General features: G+C 44.4%; 1 protein-coding gene across 1 annotated transcript in view; it reads left to right on the top strand.

Moving 5' to 3' along the window:
• Positions 1 to 16,546, top strand: part of MED13L (mediator complex subunit 13L) — a 176,667-nt gene that overhangs the window by 12,448 nt on the left and 147,673 nt on the right. The window contains exon 2 of the mRNA XM_039382852.1: positions 6,991 to 7,228. Within this exon, the coding sequence (XP_039238786.1) occupies positions 6,991 to 7,228 (238 nt within the window). The remainder of the gene's footprint in view (positions 1 to 6,990; positions 7,229 to 16,546) is intronic.

Genomic DNA, 16,546 nt, shown 5'->3' with positions numbered 1-16,546 from the left:
GGCTGTGTGAGGATGGTGTAGGGAAATGAGACACTGCAACCAAAACAGATGGTGCTAATCTTGAGTCTGTCTGCAGGATCTTACAGCATTTAATTAAAATGGTGGTGTAATTCCCATGACACCTTTAACTACAGTTTAAATTCTTGGACTATGAACTAAGGGCTTTCTTATGCAGATTTTCACTCCTGTGAGTAGTCCTCTGGATGAGTCTCTGGTGGCTTCAGAATAGCTACTTACTTGAATGGAGCCCTCAAGATGAGACTGTAATAAAACTGGCAAACACATATATGGCATTTACATGGTTTATGTTCCAATTTGAAGCATTAATTGTAGATTGAGGATACTTAGAAACTGGTCTCCTACATAGAAGCAAACAAAATTCTGAGTTAGAGAAATTGTTTAGAGTGTGCCTAACTTCAGAGGCTGGTAAATAAGTGTTCTAAGGTACCCTGGGCAGCTCAGCACCTTCCTGCTGGTTAGAAGGGCATGTGATGAAAACTTCTGTATTCCCTTTGCTTAAGTGAAACTTGTTTGTGGAAGTTCCCTGACTTAAAGGATGAGGTGTGGTTTGGTTTTTTACATTACTTGCTTCTTAAGACAATTGGAGAAAGTTCTGTTGGAAGTGCTGTGCAGACCTCAGACTGTCCAAGCGCCTTTTGCACAGGTCGTTTTTATGCCTGGTTTTTGTTTTGTTTCATTTCAGGCAGAAGTCAGGAAAAACAGAATAACCTGAATGTTGCCATATTGAGAGTCTTTGAGAAAGTCAGGGTTGTGATGGATATATATCTAGTTTTTCTGCTTATAATATGCTCTTCTGTAGATCTCCACCTCCTTTTCAAGTATGTCCTTCCTGTTTTGGAAGTACTGGGGTAATGATTCTCTACACTCCGAGGCCTGACTCTGCCTTAGTTTTTCTCATCTTCCAGGAAAAATAACACCATTACATAGTTTTGGCCATTGTTTTTTAATGTAGAGAAGTACAAAATAATACAGAAATAACTCTGCTTTACACTTGGTGTGTCTAAATACAAGAATCTCTCAGACTTTTGGTGCTCTACCTCTTTCTGGTTTGGCCGTGTCTGTGTTTTTGTATAATCTCTCCAAGGGAGCTTTGTGTGTTCTAATGGGTGGAATTACTCAAGTGATCCAGAGAAGTTAATTTAGAATTGGCCTGTCCGTTTCCCCTCCAACACACAGGCCAAGAAGCATTTGGTGGTGATGAGAAATAAAAGAGGAGGTGGAAGATGGGTTTTGTTTGTGTTCCATCTGCAGGGACTGCAGAGGAGGAAAACAGTCACAGTGGCTACACAGCACTAATTATATCTTCAGGGCTGCTGGGAACACGCCAGAGCCAAGTTGTTACTGGGGAATTGTGATTTTTAGCAGCCCAAACTCTGCCAACCTGAATGTGGAGCACGATGAGATCAGCAAGACCCTCCCTGCCTGCCTATTATTCTGATTTAAGCCTGAAGAGGGGGAAAGGATGAGAGCTTAGGTTTCACCTCTCCTGGGAATTCGCAGTCCTGGAGCCCTCAGCTGCTGCAGGTAGATGTGGAGGTGTCTCTGTTCAGGGCAGCAGATGGGTGGTTGTGAAAGGAAGTGCAGAATTTCTCTGTCTCTCTGCTGGTTTTTGTGTGTGCAGGGGTGTCAGAGGTTTGAACACTCAGCTCATCTCTTTTGTTTCACTGTGCACAGTGTGAGGAGGGTCACTAAGGGGGAAGGAAAGCCCAGTTTGTGCTCCTGTCCGAGGGGGTCTGTGCTCCAGTCCGAGGGGGTCTGTGCTCCTGTCCGAGGGGGTCTGTGCTCCTGTCCGAGGGGGTCTGTGCTCCTGTCCGAGGGGGTCTGTGCTCCTGTCCGAGGGGGTGTGTGCTCCTGTCCGAGGGGGTCTGTGCTCCTGTCCGAGGGGGTCTGTGCTCCTGTCCGAGGGGGTTTGTGCTCCTTTCCAAGGAAGTTTGTGCTCCTTCCCGAGGGACTGTGTGATGTTGTCTCCGTGGCCCTGTTTCTGAATGAAGAAATTACATGGCACTGTTTTCATTAATGCCTCTTTCTCAGGGATGTTTTGGGTGGGTTTGGATGCCTGTGTGGAATTTGGGGTTTGAACACATTCTTCCACCCTGACAGCTGCTTTTTTGGATACATCAGTAACAGATCTTCTGGTGTCTTGGGAATTGTTCTGTAAGAAGTTGGATGTGAGTGAAGGGTTTGGATATTACTGTTAGGGATCAGATTTCTCTGTTTCCTTACACACTTGGCTCAGTGCATTCAGAACTGGCGTCTCACAAACACTTTATTCCATGTCCAACTGCAGTAAGATGAATTTAGAAAAAAACTCCCATTAAAAAAAAAAAAGCCCCTCTTATCTGAGAAGTTGAACCCTTCACAGCACAACCCTCCAAGACACACGTTCCCTTGTAAACCAAAGCAAAAATCTCATTTAATGCATGATTTGCTAACGGTGTTGGTTAATAGTAAGCATTTGTAAGTTCCTTTTTTTTTTTTTTTTGGTCAGGCTTTTTAGTGTTAAGAACATCGTAGCAACTGTAATAAGCCAAGACTGTGCATATGGGAAGGGATGCAAGGAACACAGATTACATCACCTGGCAAGAGTTCTGCTTTGTTCTGCATTCATCTCTGACCAGTTGTGAGCTAAACAGCATGTTCACAGCTTTGTCCTTGGGTTGGCAATCTTGGGTTTTGCCTCAGTGAGTATTTCAGGCTGCTTTAAAACCAGTCCTTACTATTGGGAGCAGCTCTGCCTCCCCTGACCTGCTTTGCTGTCCTCACACTTACTGGTAAAGCGTCTCGGTGGCTGTTGGATGAATCAGGTGTGGGGACTGATCTGAGTAGGGGAAAAAGTCGTTTAATGCAGCACTTCTGCTTTTGAGTCAGCTGGGCTCTGAATGAATCTGTGCAGCAGCGGCCCTGGGGCAGGAGGAGCAGCTGAGGGAGGCAGGGAGGGCAGCTCTGCCCTGGCACCAGCGGGTGCTGGGGTGGTTGAAGGTGTTGGCTGCCAGTCTGTGTGCAGGGGAATGCTGGGGTTTATCTGATTGGAGCTGTCCCTGGCAGGGAATCCCACTCCAGTGTCTGCTCAGGGATTCCGTGGCTGCAGGGTGAGCCCTCGGGTGCTGAGCACACAAATGTTTGTCTTTCTCTCTATTTCTCATCTTTAAGTCGGTGAACTGATTCCATTCACCCACTGCCCACCGAGGGCTGGACAGGGTGGATGGGATGAGGAGGAGCTGCAGTGTTTGCCCAGCCTGTGCTCGGTGCTGGTGAAGCACAAATGGAACCACGCTGAGCTCTTCAGAACAGCCCCCAGAACCAGGGGACATTGGCAGTCCTGTCTTACAGACCCTGCTGCAGATGGAGGCCTCTTCAAACTGGGCATGTCTGTTGGTTTAAAGAAATTAATTCCAATAAAACTCCATGTGGATGAGGATATTCTCCCTACAGTGTGTTAAATGCTTTCCCCAGAACAGCTGTAGAGGTGTAGAAGGTGTGTAAGTGCTCCGGGTGCAGTCCTCTCTTTGGATTCCTTCTGCGTCCAAGTCTCCTCCTGAATTCAGTTTTATTAATGTGGGGACACAATCTAGAAGTTCTGAGGGATTAGTATTGATGTTTATCTATTAAAAATTGAAGCAGAAGCAGACATATCCAAATACAGTGCTGAACTGCATCCCTGCAAGTTTGGGAAACCATGTGTGAGATCTCATTTTATGCTGCTGCAGAGTCCAAACCCCCAGGATTCTTCTTTTCCTGTTCTCAGGAGCCACTTGCCATGTGGGTGGGCACTGGTGGTCCAGGTTGGCTCCAGTCTTTGCTCACAGTCCATGGAATCAGACGCTCCAGAAGCTGGTTAGGGTAGAACTAACTTGGATGCAGCTCTGCTGATTTCTCTGTGCTTCTCTGGCCCCTGTTTCCTCCGTCTCCAACGGGCTGTTGGGGTGACAGCTCGGAGCGGGCAGGAAGCTGCAGGAGCTGCTGGGAACAGCTGAGCTCTGGGTTCTGCTGTGTGGATCAAGCTGTTGGGTGACATCCTTTGTTCAGTTGGGTTTTTCTGGTTTGGGTTTTTGTCATCTTCCTGTTCCATATTCTTGGTGACTTACCATGTGTTCTCAGTTGGTTATGACGTGAACATCCAACGTATTTTTTTCCCAGGTTGCCTGTGCTGGCACTAATTTTTGATGTTTCTTGATTGTTGTTGTGTTCATTACAGTGTTTGACAAACTCTGCACCTTCCTTTTCCAAGCTGTAGCTGAGGCACACGTAGAACAGATGTAGATGTTTTGGAGGAGCACGTGTAAGTGCTTTCTCTTACAAGACTGTTATGTGTGAGGCATTCCAGCTCCACACAGCATCCTGCTGGGGAAAAAGAATTTATCCTTCCCTTTTGCCTCTTCCTCCTGTGCTCCCATGCCCTCTTTGTGCCAGGAGTGTGGCACGTGGCTGTGCATCTCGCCCAGTCGGGACTGTCTGTCCTGGTTTTCTTTTCCATAGTTCCCCAACCCTTTGGATGGCTGAGCATTCCCGTGTGAGTGCAGGAGCAGCAGTGCTGGCTGTGGGAAGCCTCCAGCAGGGATAATCCAGGACTGGCTGTGATTCCACTGCTGGTGGGGTCCTGGCAGGATACAGGATGGTTGTGCAGCTGAAGGTGCCTGGTGGTTTAGGGGCCTGCAAACAATCAACCCAATTTCCCTGCTCTTCAGTGTCCTCCAGAGTTTTCCCCTTCCCAGTGGAGGCCAGTTACTGTGTTCCTGTGGGCCTGGTGAGGCCCCTTGGGAGCAAAAAAGGCCCTGTGGGTTATCAGTGTTTGGGGAAATAGTCCTTGAGGCACAGTCACAGGAACCAGATCCCTGCCCTGCCAGGCATATCCATGGGGTGAGGTGGGACTGTTTCAGAGGATGCATTTATAAGATCAGAGAAATACAAGTATGTTTTTTCTTGTGTTGTTGCTCTGATGAATGTCATCTTCAGCTCCTCCAGTTAACCAGCCAGCTCTCGAGCAAGTGCCAGCCTACTGCCAGTTATTGGGGGGGAGAAAAGTACATTTTAGAGTTTAGACTTGTAAATGAACTGAGTTTGTGGACTGGAAAAGGGAAATCCTTCTGTGTGTGCCGTGGGGATTGGGTTCTAGAGGAGGGTTTAAATATCCTTGTGCAGCTGATGAGTATGGGAGGAGGAAATACTCTACAAGTCTTTGGTTTTCTTTAGGACTAAAAATCCAATCCCACAGCTGGTGTTCCCTTCTCCCTGGCAATATCTCCTCCTGTCAGAGGTGTGGATGCTGCAGTGGGGTTTGTGCAGCTCTGACCAGCTGGTGCTTCCTGCAGGGCCACTCCAGAGCCCGGCTCCCGAGCAGCCAGGGGAAGGTGTGAACGCTGGAAATGAGGCAGTGCAGGGAATAACAGCGCTGGGAATGTGGAAACACGGCTTAGAGAGCAGAGTACGAGCCCAGTGTGAGCACAGTGTGCACACACCACTTATTGTGAGAGCAGCTCCAGCCACAGGGCAAACTGGGAGGGGAGGACAGTCACAGATCCATGGAATATCCTGAGCTGGAAGGGACCCACAGGGATCATCCAGTCCAGCTCCTGGCCCTGCCCAGACACCCCAACAATCCCCCTGTCCCTGAGCTCTGCAGCCTTGGGGCCGTGACCAAACCCCGGGGAGCCTGGTCAGTGCCCAGAGCAAACCCTTCCCGACTGTCTGGGTTCCAAACCTGTCCCATCCCAACGGGAAAGGGCTTCACCTCCTTCCAGGAGCCTCTTGTTTTCTCTGCTTGGGGCTTCCAAGGGGCCGGTTTTTGGGCTGACACTGAGCTCACACCACCGGGGGAGGGCACGTGGGGAAGGAGCCTCTGTTTGTTTGGTTGTTCCCTTTCTAATTTGTAACGTTACAATAAGATAACAAAATGAATGAATCTGCTGGAAACGAGTCAAGTTGTGGTGAAAAACCTAAATGCAGCCAGGTTTCTTCTGTACTGTCTCTACTGGTTTTTTCCTTGAAGGGGAATAAAGGAAAATATGGTGTAGAAGGAGTTAAGAGAACAATAACAACAACAACAATAATAATAATAATAGAAGAGCTGACTTAAGTTAGATTAATTAAATTTAAATAAAAATAATTTTCATTTATAATAACATAAAATAATATATAATATAATAATAAATACAATAGTTATATATAACTAATTATAAATAATATATTTCTATATATTTAACATATTAATATATAATTATGCGAACATATTAGTTCTATAATAATTAAATGTGTTATGCATAATACAAATATTTTTATTAATAATTAATAAGTCTAATATAAGTAATGATCCATTATTAATGATCAATATAATTAATTAGTAATTGCTTATATTAACATATCATTACTACAATAATAGAATTAATTATATTAACATTACTACAATAATAGAATTAATTATATTACCATTACTACAATAATAGAAATTAATTATATTAACATATTGCTACAATAATAGAATTAATTATATTAACATATTATTGCTACAATAATAGAATTAATTATATTAACATATTATTGCTACAATAATAGAATTAATTATATTAACATATCATTACTACAATAATAGAATTAATTATATTAACATTGCTACAATAATAGAATTAATTATATTAATATGTTATTACTATATAATGCTATGTACTGTTAATATGTATTATATATTATTAGTACATTAATATTTTATATATTATTAGCCTATTGATATATTATATATAACATGTAATACATATTATATAGTATAATTAATATAATAATTATATTAATATAATAATTATATACAATATGCTAATAATGATAGAAAATAAATATAAAACACATAATAGTCTAAAATATATATAATAAATGAAAATAAATTAAAATTAATAAGAATTAACCAACGCAAACAAAGCAAATAATAACAAAATTTTGAAATAAAGCGATTTTTTTCTCCTTTTCTCCCCCCCCCCCCAGGCTGAACTGACGGGCATCAAATGGCGTAGGTACAACTTTGAAGGGCACGGGGACTGCGGGCCCATCATCTCGGCCCCGGCCCAGGATGATCCCATCCTGCTCAGCTTCATCCGCTGCCTGCAGGCCAACCTGCTGTGCGTGTGGCGCCGCGACGTCAAACCCGACTGCAAGGAGCTCTGGATATTCTGGTGGGGGGACGAGCCCAACCTGGTGGACGTCATCCATCGGGAGCTGCACAGTAAGTCGCCCTCGCCTCAGTTTTGGTTTTTTCCAGTCAAAAGAGAATTTGTTGTTAAGGCTTTAGCTTGTGCTTTTGTCACAGTTTGTGGTTTAAGAGCTCTGGGGGGAAGAATGGTGTAAGTTTGACTTGGCTGCTGCCAGCGAGGTGCAGAGAAAATGCAAAAAGCTGAACTTGCCAGGAGGGCACAGCCTTGAGGTGCACCAGGGGAGGTTCAGGTTGGACATTGGGAAGTTCTTCCCAGAGAGAGTGATCGGACACTGGAAGGGGCTGCCCAGGAGGGGGTGGAGTCACCATCCCGGGGGGTGTTTAGGGACACTCTGGATGTGGCATCAGTGCCATGGGCTGGGTGACACGGTGGGGTTGGGTCACAGGGTGGACTCGATGATCTCAGAGGGCTTTTCCAACCTGGTTGATCCTGGGATTCTGTGACCTGTAGTCAACATCATGGCTTAGATTTTTGTGAGACCTCAGGTGCACTGTAAAAATAGAATAAATCCTAGTTCCAAGGGTAACAATGATGATAATAAACCCCCCCAACTCTGGCATAAGGTAAGAGTTGATGGAATAAGCCACCTATAGAGAGAGTCAGGTGAACTCCAAGGCCCCCCAGGTAAATCTGCAAGGTCAGAACTGCCCACCTTGGTCATGTTGCAAAATTTGAGTGTAAACTGGGGCAAATTACAACAAGTGAGAGTATTGCAAGGCAGGAAGGGACAGGCAGGTCAAAGTGCCAGTGATAAGTTTATGTGATTAAAAGCTTTATGCAATGGGGATTGTCCTCAGTGTCTCCAGAATTTGTAGCCTTAAAATGATCACAACTTTATCTGTTGTGATCCGTTTTGGATTGACTATGTCCAGTGTATATTAATTTCTTTTCAGCATTGTATTGTTGCTATGACAAAACCTAGTTTGTGTGAAAATGTTTGGCTGAAAACATACAAGGGGTTTTATTAAGCTGTATGAGTTTACTTCTCTTTTCACCTCGTGTCTTGGATGAAACAACTAAAGTTCACCAATTCTAGACTAATAATAGGAATTAAAAGTAAACCTAAATTAATTATAAGAATCAGGTCCTGGTTTCTTGCAATAAATTTTGACCCTGGTGGCCTTTAGGCCTTCTGGTGACTTGGTGATAAAATTTGTCTCAGGTACATGGAATGTTGTATTTGTCAGGTGTGCTCTGGCTGTGCCTTGTCTCCCCACCTCCACTGTTTGCTCCTGTGTTATGATATATCATTTTTTTCACTCACGACTTTGTTCTGAGCACCGTTACAAACTCCAGCCTGTGAGTGGGACTGTTTCTTTGGCAGCAGAGCCTGTGAAATCACAGACAGGAGCCCTGAGTGTCTCTGGGTGTGTTCCAGGCAGGTAGCTCTGGCTCATGTATAATTGAGGAGATGGCTCTCAAGTGCTGCACTGAGCCATTCCACTGGCATTAATTTTTTATCAGGCACCTGTTTGGAATGAAGGAATGGGTAATATTTCTACTTACCCCGCAAAGCTTCAATAATATATGCCTTTCTCTTTGTGAAATGTAGTTAATTTAATATTTCAAATGCAGTATATGGGACTTAAGTGTCATTTTATTTGAGGGGAGTTGCAGGCGGTGGCTTCTGTGTCTGTTGTAAATTGATGTAGCTTGTTTAGATCTGACGTCTTGGTTGCAACAACATAATCCTTCTTCCAGTGGCAGTGGTATGGAAAAGCATTTAACTGTATGGAGAGCCTGAGTGCAGAGTGGGGCAGAGCACAGCAAGCAGAGAACGGGGTCACTGTGGCACATTTTTTGCCCAGTCCAAAATTTCACAGAATCACGGAATTAAGGTTGGAAAAATATCATTGAGTCCAACCTGTGACTGATCCCTGAGTGCCACGTCCTTCCTTGGACACCTCCAGGGATGGGGACTCCTCCACCTCCCTGGGCAGCCCCTGGTGTTTAACAGCCCCTTCTGTGAGGAAATTCCTCCTGATGTCCAACCTGAGCCTCCCCTGGCACAGCTGGAGGCCCTTCCCTCTCCTCCTGTCCCTTGTTCCCTGGGAGCAGAGCCCGACCCCCCCCCCGGCTCCCCCCTCCTGTCAGGGGGTTGCAGAGCCAGAAGGTCCCCCCTGAGCCTCCTTTGCTCCAGGCTGAGCCCCCCCAGCTCCCTCAGCCCCTCCTGCTGCTCCAGCCCCTTCCCAGCTCCCTTCCCTGCACACGCTCCAGCCCCTCCATGTCCTTGTGATGGGCCCAGAAGTGGGCACAGGGCTGGAGGTGCTGGAGCTTCCACTTTTAAGTGGAATTAAATCTGAAATGTGGCTGCCAGAGCTCTGTTTTCTATCGTGCCAACAGCAGCAGCATCACAGTGATAAAGCAGTGGGAGCAGAGTGTGTGACAGCACTGCAGCCTCAGGGCTGGGGAGGGGCTGCCCTGCTCCAGCAGCACTGAGGGACCCTCATTCCAGTGCCCTCTCCCATAAAAATGCCTGGAAAACAAAGATTCTCCAGGGGGATGTGAGGAGGCACAAAGCTGAGTTAGGAGATGGCAAGAGGAGGACCTTGTGTGAGTCATTCAGGGGAATGAAGTAGGTGGTGACTGAAAGGAGGGGAAATCTGCTCCTGCTCTCGGGCCCTGCAAGAATTTGGGAAATCATCTCCTTTTCTGCTCCCTTCCACTGCAGGCTTTGGAATTCTCTTGTAATGTGTGTAAATCATACTTGTTCTGTATTAAAAGCACATTGAAAGGCTTGTAGTGACTTATCAGATAATAGCTCCAAGTGATGTAAATTGTGTAAGTGCTACACATTTTACTGCTGATAGTGCTGTCGTGCTCTTTTCAGTGCATTTTTAGAGTTCAAACATCAGTATTGACAAGATATTGAACATCAAATTCTGCCAGAACAAGGCATTTATGTCCATTGATTCCCTGGACAAAGGACACTGTTTGTGTTCACTGCTTCATGCAAGGCAGAAGGAATAAGGTTATTTTGCTTTTATGGTATAAACAGACCACAATACTGAAATATTTGATAGTTGGAATTAGTTTCCTGGAAATATATAAAGGACTTTTCCATCTAAACAGAAAACAAGGAGGTTACTGAAGCAATTTCTGTGCCTGTCAGCGGGGCTGTGGTGACGTGGGGCTTGTTTTGGGATAACCTGGTCAGGGAATGAGCTGCTTTGGCTTCAAACGTTGTTCCTCAGGCTGGGCTGTCACTGGGACTCACTTCCACGGCCAGAGCTTTGTGGTGGTGTTGGACTCACTTGTTTAGGAGCACAAGCCCCAGGAATCTGCTGCTGCAAATCCAAGTGGAAGAGTAGAGTCTGTCCAAAACATGAAGAGCTTCTGAGATGTCTCAACTTTAGGGAATAACAGCTGTTTGTAAGATCATGAACTCTCACCAAGAAGGAAGTTTTGGATTTCTCTTTTCCTGCCTAGGACTTGTGCTTGGAAAGGGAAATTTTCATGAGGGTAAGAAAAATTCAGTGATAAATTTAAATAATTTGACTTTAAATGTTTTATGTTTTAGTCATTCAAGTCTAAATTATAATAATTGATTTTTTTTTTGCATAACAGAGTCACTCAAATAATATTGTATGATATCTAGTGCTTTCAGTAAACAGATGAAGAGTCCAAACTGAGACTTTTCTTTCAGAAGCACTTTAAAAAGTTTTTTCATAATAACTCTCTGAATTGCTTTATCTTTACAACATTCAAGATTTGGTAAACAACAATCTGCCTTTAATAAAAGAATTTCAAATAGTTACGGGGAAAACAACTTAGTGGTTATAAACAGGAGGTACAAGGAGCAGTTGTTTATGTAGTAGCTTTCCAAAACTGTGTGGATAATTAAATGCTGTCACGGGAGATGAAATAAAAACAATGATTTGCAGAGCAGTTGTGGATCAGTTAAAGAGCTGGAGCAGCCAGGCAGCTGTGAACTGCAGAGGTGTCTCCTGCACACACTCCTACATTTGTTCCTTGGCAGTCTTGGTCTGGTTTTTATTGTGATGAGGTTTAAAATTTGAAGAGAGATTGGAGGTCTTTTTTTCTGTCCCAGGAGTGAAAAAAGCTGAGTGGGCACCGAGTGGGAGAAAGAATGGAGTGATTTTTATAAGCTTGAAAAAGTTGGGAGTGTCTTAGTTTGTGGCAGTTTTGTTTTCCCCAGGGAGATGCTGTTCCCTGGTCCTGCTGCCTGGAGAGAAGGGGTGTTACAGCAACGGGACCTTTGCCCATAAACCTCTTTTCTTTGGTGAATCCCACAGAAGAAATGGGAGGAGGGGAGGTTGTGTCTTGCTGTTGTTTGACAGGAAAGTTGTAGGTGGGCAAATTGCAGAGCTCTCATTTGCATTTGGTGACCGAAATCTGTCTGGAGCAGCACAGAGAATTCCTACTCAACTCTTGGGTTGTCCTTCTCCCACCCCTGCCCTGTGTTCCGTGTTTTCCATGGGGATTAGGGACAGGGGAGGTCTGTTCCTTGCTTGCCCTATTTGCCTTTGCAAAGAGTTCTCTCCTCTGGCGCTTTAAACTGCTCCAGCAGTTGGACTCTGATCCTCGTGGGTCCCTTCCAGCTGGGAATACTCTGGGATTCTTTTCCTGGTGCTTTTGTCTATAAACTTGTCATCTGCACATTGAGTTTGGGGGTATATCCAGCTTTGTCTGCTGCATCTATGGTACAGAATGTTGGAATTCTGGGGAATAATGCAGGGATTACGTTGGGCACCACTGCTGAGAGGGGAGTTTCGGAGACTCTGGAGAGCTGTCAGGGTGTGAGACAGGATCCTGAAAATGATAAGATTCCAGGTGTTTGATAATTCCTTAAATAAAACTGCAGCCTTCTATCAGCTTAGTAGCCTGTTTGCCTGAAATCACGGATTCTGGAAGGTATTTGGGATTTCCATCTGGAAATCCACTTGGATTTGCAGCATCTGCACTTGATCCATTAATTGCCCGAGCTGCTTCTCCCCCAAAAGAGATATTAATGCACTTCCTGCTGTATTGCCTGTAGAACACGAGGATTTTGATGGAAACCCTTCTGAAGAACAGATTATCTTGAATCAATTAGGGAAACCTTTTCCTGAAAGATTGCTGTCCATGATCCTCGCAGCCTGGCGGGTTTAAAAACGCCGTTGGAATTTGAGCTGGGACAGGAAAGACGTGGAGCTCCGGCTCGTTCCTGTTTATGAATTCTTGGCATATCAGGCTGCCCCAGTCAATCCACATGTGCTGATAAAAGGGAAGAGGGAAAAATGTTGGCTGTGGGAAGGATCCACGTTACCCCACATGCCTGGATCTCGTTCCTGCTGTTGTTTCTCTACCTGAAAATCACCGACGGGTAAATTTTCACCTTCCAGGAGACCAGAACATCCTAGCTCTGTTCTCAAGGATGTTTCCTGAGGGGAATAACTTGCCCCAAACCTCAATTTAGGGATTTTTATTACCACTAGGAAGAATTCTGGATGCTCACTTAATAACTGGTGGATTTCAAAGTTTAATTTATCAGTCGAACCACCTAAATTAAGTAAATGGTTAACCTGTAAATGTTCACTACTTGGTGTTTTTCAGTATTTATTAGGGATTAAAAGAAAAATAGTGGAAAACTTGATAGTTTCTGCTAAGGTAAAGGATAATAAAAGAGTGAAAAATCTACTTTCTATTTCAGTTTAAGAGTCTATTTAAGGTTCTTTCAAGGTGCTGTTTTATTTCTGCAGCTGTGAGGAGCTGGGAGCTCTGTCAGGAATCACAGAGTATGTTCTAAGCTGCTTTGTGGTGAGATATGTTAATTATTGAATGAGAAGACGTTCCTGTCTGTTGAAACATGTTTTTAAGTGTGTGAAGCAATGCATGAAATGAAGAATAAGCCCCCTTTCCTGTCAAATGAATAGGACAGAACTCCATAAACCCCATAACCATTGTGGTGCCCGGTGTCACGGAGGACGGGAGCAGCCAATGTATGGAAAAGCAGTTTAGGCACAAGGAATCAAAGGAATCTCCCAGGAGCCGAAATGCAAGTATTTTTGAAGGCTTTCAGTTGGAAAAGCAGCTCTGAATATCAAGCAGCTGAGCACCACTTATTAATAACTTGAAGTGAAATCTGAAAATGGTTAATTGCCGGTTCTCCAGCGCGGAGTGGAATTAACAAGTAGGTTCAGATGACACGAGACTTTATTGGAATATTAAGTTACTGAAAAAGTCTTGTTTCTGGCTTGATTATTTTCAATAAGACAAGTCATTTGCATTTTCTTAATTGCCTGGCAGAGATTATTCCCAAAGACACGACAACAAAGTTAAACTTTTCCATCCTGCGGGCCGGAGGACGGGATTGAAAAGTGAATTCATCCTCTCTCAGCTGGCAGAATTGGGCCGTGACCCTTCGATCTGACACTGTTAATTGGTGGCCAGTGATTGCCAGTCGAAGTTCAGCTTAGACAAAATAAACTTTTTTCTTTTAAGGAGGCATATTAAATGAGGTTATTATGCCATCATTTGGGATTAAGGAATTGCTTCATGGGAAAATGCCAACTCCTTTTACACACGCGGGGTTGACAAGAGCCTTATTGTGTCTGGGCGAGATGTCTTCATTTTGTTTTGGTTTTCTTTTAAAAATAAGTGTTCTTCCCACCGCTCCAGCTGCTGCTGCTGCTTTAAAGTTGGTTTATGGTTGCAGACAACAAAGGCAGGAGTTGTTTATTGCAAGGAATCAAGGCTGAGCATCCCCTTTGGAATTCTGCTGCGCTTACCTTTTCCTGAGCTCTGCTTTGCCTCGAGGTTTTCTCTCCACAGGAACAGTGAATCTCAGTGTTGAGGGTAGGATCAAATGAGGATGTGTGGCATTCAGGAATTCATTACCAATTCTGGTCAGAAATGGACTTCCCTGATCCCTGGGGGTCCCTCCCAACTCAGGATATTCCATGGACCATTCCCACGTGCTGCATCTCCCCCTTTCTACAGTCTAAGGCTAAAAAGTCACCAAAAAAATCTGACCTCTGCCAAAGGGCCCTGTGTAAAATAGCCTGACACTTTCTAATATTTTATTCTATTTGTATCACTCCAGAATTAACATTTTAAATTTTTTCCTATCTGGGAATTTGGAGTTTTTACAGTTAATTGCAGCAAATTACCTTCTGAAAGCAGACAAAAGGCAAAGCCAAGAAATTCTCAGCTGAATCCCATCTTTCTGCTTTGCAAATATAAGCTCAGCTCAGTTGAAATAGTTGAAATTTGGAGTAATTAATCTTTAGGTTTTATTGGCCACACAATAGTTATCGTTTCTTCCCTCGTGCTTTTGTGGGAAAATGGGTTGGCATTCCTTGGGCAGCAGGAACAGCTGCCTTGTGTAGGGAGCAGCTCATGGTCCTTTGGCAGGAATATTCCAGCCAGGCCAGGATATCACAGCAAATCCAGGATATTGAAGGTGGGATGGAGCTGGTGCTACAAAAGTATTGCCTGGAAAGTGCTGGAAATCCCCAGCAAGATTCCAGACAGCTCAGCTCCCTCAAACCAGCAGAGTGAGGTGTCACTAATGAATCAGAGAGAACCATTGTCCAAAATGTGCTCGGGATTAACTGGAGTGCTGAGAACAAACCCGGGCCCAACTTGTGAATGTAAATAAAATTGATGTGTTACCACAGGCAACTCGGTGAACCACGTAATTAGGGGGGTTTTTTCCATGAAAAATGAGACGTTATGGTGCAGCTGCAGCAAAGCAGTATGGAAAGGATTTATATTCCAGTTATATGAAAATTAAACAATCATTAAAAGGTTGTATTTTTAAAAGTGCTGCTTGGGGGGGGAAAAATCCAATCAGAAGAATTTCTTTTTCAGCAATGTGTTGGGCAATATCAGCCCCAGTAGTTGATGTTGGTTTTTTTGCTTCAGGAGATCTCTTTTTTTTTTTTTTTCCCCAGTGAAATGAACTCACTTAAGTGCACGAAGTAAATCTGAGTTAGCTTGAAGTGAAATCTGCATTAATAGAGCTCGTTACTGATGTTTGTATTTGCACATTCTGAGTAATTCCAAGAACACAGGGTGACTTCCACCGGTGAATGTAGACTGGGAAAATAATAGTAATGATAAAATTGTGTACAATTGCTTTTTGGTAAGGCAGTTTTTAGAATAACTAATGAACTTTTAGTGACAAACACGGTCCTGGATTGCAAACAGAAAACACAGGAACATGACTCTGCTGGCGTTAACACATCATTTCTCTTTACAGAGAGATGTTTTCCATTACATAAAAGCTACTTTTTTTGTTATAAAGTTCCTATTAAAGGTTATAAATCTCAGTACAGAATTCTTTTATACCCCAATTCTGGGACTGTTTTCATTTTAAGTGGATTTAGTTATCCACCTGCACTTACTTATCCAAGGATTTGACAGGAATCTGTAAGACAAGTACCTTGGATACCTGGAAATGTGTCCATGTGGCAGTTTTGGGATCTGCTCTGTCCCTCAGGGTGTGGGTGACCAGCCATGAAATCCGAGAGCAGCTGGTGCCTGGGGAAGGGGGCTTTGGAAACCAGGAGTCTGTTCCCAAGGATTGTTGAATCCACCGGTGCTGAGGCTGGAATGGTCCTTTCCAAAGCAGCCTGTTGTAAATATGGAAACAAAACCACTGGATTAAGAGGAGGAGCAAGTGGAAAACAGCTGAGCTGTAAGACAGGGTTAAGGCTGAGGTGGAATTCTTACCTTTGCTCTTTGCCCCTGGGAACTGGGGGTTTCAATAGGAGAAGAAAAGGGAGGAGTTCTGCAGTTGGTTAAATATTAAATATTTACTTATTGTAATTAATTATTAAGTATTAGTCCCTTGGTTAAAAAACCCAAACAAGTGCGTGGTGCAGTCACTCATATAAGGACAACTGGAACTTGGAGTGAAATGGTGTAAAATTGATTTTTCATGAGTTAAATGAGGAGTTGGAAGGGAAAGCACACACTAAAGGCACGGTGCTGAAATGCTGTTGCCTTCTGGTTGACCTAAAGCACCCTGCAGTGTCCCCCCTGAGCTGGGCAGTGCCAGCACTGCTGGGGCAGAACATGGGCTGTGCTGCTGCCTTTAATCACACCCTGGAGTGTCCCCCCGAGCTGGGCAGTGCCAGCACTGCTGGGGCAGAACACAGGCTGTGCTACTGCCTTTAATCACACCCTGGAGTGTCCCCCCGAGCTGGGCAGTGCCAGCACTGCTGGGGCAGAACATGGGCTGTGGGGCTGCCTTTAATCACACCCTGCAGTGTCCCCCCTGAGCTGGGCAGTGCCAGCACTGCTGGGGCAGAACACAGGCTGTGCTACTGCCTTTAATCACACCCTGGAGTGTCCCCCCTGAGCTGGGCAGTGCCAGCACT

This window comes from Pipra filicauda, unplaced genomic scaffold, assembly GCF_003945595.2.
Source record: "Pipra filicauda isolate LSUMZ 115617 unplaced genomic scaffold, ASM394559v2 scaffold286_size1242794_pilon, whole genome shotgun sequence".
Lineage (NCBI taxonomy): Eukaryota > Metazoa > Chordata > Aves > Passeriformes > Pipridae > Pipra > Pipra filicauda.
Note: the sequence above shows the minus strand (reverse complement) of the source record. Positions and strands in the feature narration are given on the sequence as shown.